Source organism: Cyclospora cayetanensis, unplaced genomic scaffold, assembly GCF_002999335.1.
Source record: "Cyclospora cayetanensis isolate NF1_C8 unplaced genomic scaffold, CcayRef3 CcayRef3_contig_229, whole genome shotgun sequence".
NCBI lineage: Eukaryota > Apicomplexa > Conoidasida > Eucoccidiorida > Eimeriidae > Cyclospora > Cyclospora cayetanensis.
This window is the reverse complement of record NW_020312180.1, coordinates 42346-48863: the sequence shown is the minus strand read 5'-3', so window position 1 is coordinate 48863 and position 6518 is coordinate 42346. Positions and strand designations below refer to the sequence as shown.

The 6518-nt window shown below is 54.0% G+C and overlaps 1 protein-coding gene across 1 annotated transcript; it reads right to left on the bottom strand.

Moving 5' to 3' along the window:
• Positions 1 to 259: 259 nt before the first annotated feature.
• On the bottom strand, positions 260 to 6287 carry LOC34621873 (platelet binding protein GspB). Its single transcript, XM_026338090.1, has 11 exons — positions 6228 to 6287; positions 5143 to 6018; positions 4869 to 4979; positions 4223 to 4435; positions 3691 to 3960; positions 2641 to 2853; positions 2104 to 2160; positions 1894 to 1989; positions 1225 to 1305; positions 692 to 844; positions 260 to 409 (listed from the first exon to the last, which is right to left on the bottom strand). The coding sequence occupies exons 1-11, from the start codon at positions 6285 to 6287 to the stop codon at positions 260 to 262; spliced, it is 2280 nt and encodes a 759-aa protein (XP_026193875.1).
• Positions 6288 to 6518: the final 231 nt, after the last annotated feature.

Genomic DNA, 6518 nt, shown 5'->3' with positions numbered 1-6518 from the left:
CAGAGGCGCTGCTAGCGAAACTCCTGAGCGCCTTCCGCGGTTTGAGGGCGGCACATACCTGGGAAGCTACACCTGCGAGTAACTGACTACCCGCGACGTAAGGAGCCAGTGACGCGCGCTCTTCCGCGCAGCGAATAAATGCTTAAGGTTACACCGCAGTAGTAACCTTGATTAGGCCAGCAGATGTGTGTAGGTAGCAGTGCGCTGGTTATGGTTTGTGGCACGCGCGTTTCGGTGCGGTAGAGTGCAGGCAAAGGTGTTACTCAGTAGGGTGAATGCAGCAAGCTTGTTCATCGAAATCGATAATAATAGGGCCGAAAGGCTCTACGTGGCCATTCTGCGAGAGGACGTCTCCATTGAATACGTAGGAAGGGCGTGACACCGACACCCAGCGACGTCCTTTTAGGCCCTAAACGCCAGCAGCAGCAAATTTCGCAGCTCAGAAGAGCAGTGCAGCTGCCAGCAATTTACCCCACAACATCACAACAGCTGCAGTGTCAGTGTGGAGGCTCCTGTGTGGCTGCAGTCCTCCACAGCCGCTGACAAGCGTTGGCGCGAGTACTCCCGGAGCGAGAAGCCAGCGCCCCCCAGCAGCCAAGGAAATCAATAGATATGTCTTCATTTATCTACACTGAATGGTCTGTTTGAAAGAAAGCAGCAGCACGACGAGGAGTCAGTGATTACGCCGCACCATGTGCTGCTCCCTCTGGAAATTCGTAAGGTTCACCTCCGTCTTGACACGAATTCTGTCGCCCTTGCAAACGCGGATCTCCCTGCCGAGCAGCACAAAGTTGGTGTACCAACTGTCACACTGTCCTTCATAGATGGGTCCAAAGAAGCGCCCCTGAAGCACTCACCAAAGCGCGAAAACACGGCAGCAGGTGTGTCTACGCCAGCAGAAAAACTTGAAAGACACGGGGCAGATGCACGATCCACAGACGGTGTAGCAGGGGAAGGAAGGCACCGCGCAAGAGTGCGTAACTCGCGTATCCTGAGAGGGCCCACAGCGCCTGTCTGGGGGGAAAAAGAAAAGCAAACGCCGATCAGGCTGCATAGCAGGGGGCACAGCTGCGTCGAGGTGCAACACAGAAGGGGCCTAGAAAGATCCGAAACAATACACCACAGAGTAGCGACACCAACCCCTCTCCCGCCTTCTTCCCCTCCAAGCCACCCCGCCTTGCCCTATCGACGTCTGCGAAATCAAAGCCGCCTTGCCACACGCACAGGACGAATTTCTACTTCAATAGCCGCTAGAAATCCTGCGAAAAGGCCCTGCCTCTCGACATCGAACATCAAGGTCCGCCTCTGCGCACGGATTTTCACACAATGCGATACACAAACACACAAACATATACACACACTCAAACACACACAAACATATTCACTCAAACACACGCATACAAACACACACATAAACATACACACACACATAAACATACACACACACATACACAAACACACACATACACAAGTATACACAAACACACACAGACAAACATACACAAACATACACACATACACACCCACAAACATACGAACACACACATACACAAACACGCACATACACAAATATACACAAACATACACAAACATATACACACACAAACGTACACGCACACACACATACACACCCACAAACATACGAACACGCACATAAACAAACACGCACATATACATACACTTAAACACACACAAACATATACACACACAAACGTACACGCACACACACATACATACAAACATACATACATAAAGCACTGGCGCCTGGTCTGAAGGCCTTTTCGTTTGGACGCCATTCAATCACGTGTTTGATTGACATGTGCTGCAAGGTTCTGCTGCTAGTTCTGGTAGCCGCGTAGCTACTGGCTTCGAGCCGAGCTTGAAGAGACGGACCTGCAGCATCTGCGTTGCCATCGTGCATTCGAAATGCAGTTCCTCGATGGCTTTCAGCTGAGTGCTGAGCAGCGCCTCACCGAAGCGAAGGCCGACCTGAAACAAAACTAGCCGAAGCAGGAAGTGCTCCCTAAGCTCTGAATTCGGCTGCAGCGTGAGGGAAGGGTGGGCGTTGCGGGGAAAGCAAAGCAGCGGCAATCTCGACATTACGGATTGTAGAAGGCGCTCTCGGGGAGATATGACACTGCGCTCCGGATGCTCGCTTGCCTGAAGACAATCCGAGGTGGCAAGCGGCGCACAAATAAGCGGAAACACATCGAAGGACCTCTACTACTAGGACGCCTCCTCCTCCCTAGATTTTCACGTTGCGTGTGTGTGTGTGTGTGTGTGTGTGTGTGCTACTACGTGAGAAAGTGAAGCCTCAGAGCAGCGCTTTCCCTCTCTCTCTCTTTCACGTCCTCTCTTTTTCTTTCTCTCTTTTTCTTTCGTTCTCTTTCTCTCTTTTTCTTTTTCTTTCTTTCTTTCTCTTTCTCTTTTTTCTCTCTCTCTTAAACCCCGTGGCTAGAACGGTCCCCTCACCTGCCTCTACCAGCGCAGCACCTGCGAAAAGCTGCTCGCAAGGTGTGCCTCCCCACTGTAAGGTGCACGCCTTTGGCCAGGCGTCTGTAAAGTACGCGCTCAAGAGCCATACAGAAGGCTCTAAAGGGCAAGCACTCTACATGCATGCACGCGTATTCGCGAACGCACCGGATACTTGATGCAGCAGGGGGACGGCAGCTCGGAAATGCCAATGAAGGTCCTTGCAGCAAACGGAATGCTCCTCGGAATAGAAGCGCTTCTCTCCTGGATATCCCTAATAACATCAGCCACACCCTCCTGAGAAGCGAAATCGCCAAGTATCTCATGCAGCACCAGGTCGTAGCACTGCTCCTCCGGAAGCTGTGCACTGCCTGTCGGTTTCTCGCTGCCTACGAGGCACGCAGGAAGAACGCCACACCCACCACTGCAGCTCCTGCTGCAGACGGCGCTGCAAGAGCTGCTGGAGTGTGCATGCAGACGGAGGCGCTTCCCACAGCGCTGGCTGACACGTGGACACCCCCCTCGTCTGCGGCTGCTCTCGCTCTTCTTCATCGAACGTCTATCAAGAGACGCAGCCGCGGAAGTGCAAAACGCGGAGGCTTGATCGGCATGCGTCTTTCTCAACTCTAAAAAAGACGTCGCACACATATCCGCGGAGGCAGCTGCCGAGGCTCCCGCTGACGTTGCTACAGCAGACGCATGGTCTAGCGGGATGGACCGCGAAGCAGCAGTAGCAGATGCTTCTGCTTCTTCTTCTGCTTCTGCTGCTGTTGCTATTGCTTCTTCCTCTGCTTCTTCTGCTGCTGTTGCTATTGCTTCTTCCTCTGCTGCTTCTGTTGCTGTTGTTATTGCTTCATCTTCTGCTGCTGCTGTTGCTATTGCTTCTTCCTCTGCTGTTGTTATTGCTTCATCTTCTGCTGCTGCTTCTGCTATTGCTTCTGCGTCTGTTGCTGTTGCTATTGCTTCTGCTTCTGTTGCTGTTGCTTCTGCTTCTGCTTCTGTTGCTGCTATTGCTATTGCTATTGCTTCTGCTGTTGCTGCAGGTGCTTCTGCACCGTCATCGTTGTCTCCGACAAAAGACACCGACGCTATCGCCTTTCTACCTCCGTTATTTTTTCGAAGGGAGCTGCAGGAAGTCGCAGACGGCCCGGCGGCAAGCGCAGGTGCCGTTGCTGCTGTTGCTGCTGCTGCTGCTGTTGCTGTTGCTGCTGCTGCTGCTGCTGCTGCTGCTGCTTCACCGGGTGCAGAACTCTTGCTGACCCTGGGGGCAGAAGAAGAAGTCTGCACGATGGCGGGAGCACCGATGGCAGCGCTTCGTGGTGTCAGCGGGAAAAGCTTTGAGTAGCATCGGAAGACGCGTAGCCGCTGTTGCTGTCGCTGTTGCTGTTGCAGTTGCTGCTCTTGGCCTCCGGAGGCTTGCGGGCGAGAAGAGTTGATACCGATTTGCTGGACGAACGTACTGGCGAACTGATAGACACCTGGATTGAGCTGCAGCAAGAGCAGAAAACAACGGGAGAGGAGGGTGGGGAGGAGGGAGAGGAAGAAGCGGCAGCAGGAGGAGGTGCGAGAGTGCCAGGAGGAAGAGGTGCACGGAGAGCCGGAGTTGCGCTCCGTGGAAAGTGGCAAATTTTCCAGTCGTTTACACGCGTGCAAAACGAACGAAACAGGTGCAGAAGGCGGTATCCGCCTCGACGCGCCTCCTAGAAGCTGCATGCGAAAGGAGGCGACACGCATCGCTTTGCCTGCTCACCTCCAGAGCATCTACACGGGCTGCCCCCTGCTGCACCGCGAGAAGCGAGAGCAGCGCCAGAGGTCCGCAGCCAACTTCCAGCACGTGCAACCCCGAGAGGCTGTCTGACTGCTGCTTCTTCTCCGACTGCGACTCTGACTGTTCAGGGGAGAAGCCTTCCCGAAGGATAGCCTCTTTGTAGAAGCTGACTCGATCTGCATCTTCCAGCATCGCCTGGTTGCACCCAAACACACCGGCAACACACGACGCCAGCCAGCGTCAGGCGGCCACAAATTATTCAAAAGGGCCCTGCCTAATTCCTCCCTCCCTCCCCGCCTTCCCTCCCCTCCTGCCTTGTTGCAGGATTTCTTGCAACGTTTCTGGCATCATGCAGCTATTGCCTGAGGCGCGTTCAGAAAGCTGTCACGAGTGCAGAGCGCCAGATTCGGGGGAAGGAAGGGAGCCCTTAGGTGTGTGGTGTCGCGCCACCGCTCAGCAGGCTGCCTTGTGCAGACTGAAAAATGAACATTGCTGGCGCTTTCACACAGTCATGAAAAAACTGTTCGCGTTCTACTCTGCGATTCATGACCAAAAAGAAGCGCAGGAAATTGACAGGTGCATGCTGCTGCTGTATGGCCCCATGAGACGCTACCATCGAAGCGCGTACAAAGTGATTGGGAATTGCAAACTGTCCGCAAATGGAAGCCGTTGACGGCGGCTCCTTCTGCAAGAGAGACCGCCTCACGGATCTGCCATCTAGTAGGTGTTTCAACTTCTCCTAAGCGCGCAAAACAACACGCAGGAGAGCCAAGGCACACGCCGCAGACTTCCCCCATCAGCAGCCGCACAACGACACAAAGAAGCAGCAACATGAGCAAGAGGTCCACAGGAAAAACTGCGCAACAGCACCACCGGCAAGCAAACGATGCGCAGCAACAGACCGCATAAGAGAGTGAAGAACACCATGCCTTATGGTGAGCATGCGGCACTTCAGCGGCGATTAACTGCCGCGGAGAACCTCTTGTGGCGTCCGCTGCAGCGCTTGCAGCCAGTAGCTTCTGCTCTTCGGCAGCTGCGGCTGCAACAGCCGTCGGATCGTCTGAATGCTCGGAGGCTGCTAGAGGGGGGGATGTGCCTGATGCAGCTTTGGATGCAGTCGTTGATAGAGCTTTCAATGCGGCTTTTGATGATGCAGCTTCTGGTGCAGTCGTTGATACAGCTTTGGATGCAGCTTTTAATGATGCAGTTGTTGATGCAGTCCTTGATACAGCTTTGGATGCAGCTTTGAGTGCAACTTTTGATGCAGTCGTTGATACAGCTTGGGATGCAGCTTTCAATGCAGTTGTTGATGCAGTCCTTGATACAGCTGTTGATGCAGCTCTGAGAGCAGCTTTTGATGCAGTCGTTGATACAGCTTTCGATGTAGCTTTTGATAGAGCGTTTGATACAGCTGTTGATGCAGTCGTTGATGCACCTTTGGATTCAGCTTTTGATGCAGTCGTTGATGCAGCTTTGGATTCAGCTTTTGATGCAGCTGTTGATGTAGCTTTTGATGCAGCTGTGGATGTATTTGCACCAAGTTGCGTGCAAGTGTTGAGACCTGTGAGCTCCTCCTGGTGGTGTACTCGTCGCGCCAAGGCGCATGTGGGAGTGCCAGAGCAAGCGCTGCCACAGAAGCCGCCGCTTTTACATCGGCCGCTGCTGCTGTGCAGCCGAATATAAAATCTCTTTGATTCATCTGCAGCGGGAGTTGCCAGGGACGGTGCGGTCGGGATGTTTAGGGTGGCTGCAGCAGCACCAGCGCTGGGGAGTTTCTCCTGAGAAGGCAACAACAAAAGCGAAGCTAAGATTGGCTTTCCAAAAGCAAGGGCAGCAGGCGGGCGTCCTCGTGCTGCAGCATTAGTGAAGAGACAAGCGAAAGGCGCCACCGCTGCAAAGGCTCGACAGCAAGAGACAGCTGCTGCAACGCCGATTCAAAGAAAGCATTGGGGGGAAAAGTAGCTCCCTACCCCATGCAGACTCGTGCCTGAGCAGCCAGACGAGGCGCAAGCGCATCCAGTGCGTCTGCGCTTCCATCTGCTTCCATCTGCTGCGGCTGCTGCTTCTGCACCTTCTTCCTCTGCCCTCCACGAAGCCCTCGTGGCAGATTCTGTTCTTGCTTGGTCTGGTCGGAACGGCGACGTACTGGTGCAGCTGTGCGGAACGTCATTCCTGAGCTTTCTGCAGCGTGCACCGCTGATTTTGCTCATGACTGTGTGGCAGCCACGCTTTTGCATGCTGCTCCGGCTCCTGTTGTGTTGGGAACTGCCGCGCTTAG

Coding starts and splice junctions, on each gene's coding strand:
- LOC34621873 (XM_026338090.1), bottom strand. CDS start 6,287: ATGGAAGCAGATGGAAGCGCAGACGCACTGGATGCGCTTGCGCCTCGT. Junction 2,161..2,640: donor CCTGCTGCATCAAGTATCCG/GTGCGTTCGCGA, acceptor GATTGTCTTCAG/GCAAGCGAGCATCCGGAGCG. Junction 845..1,224: donor TTGAAGTAGAAATTCGTCCT/GTGCGTGTGGCA, acceptor TGAGTGCTTCAG/GGGCGCTTCTTTGGACCCAT.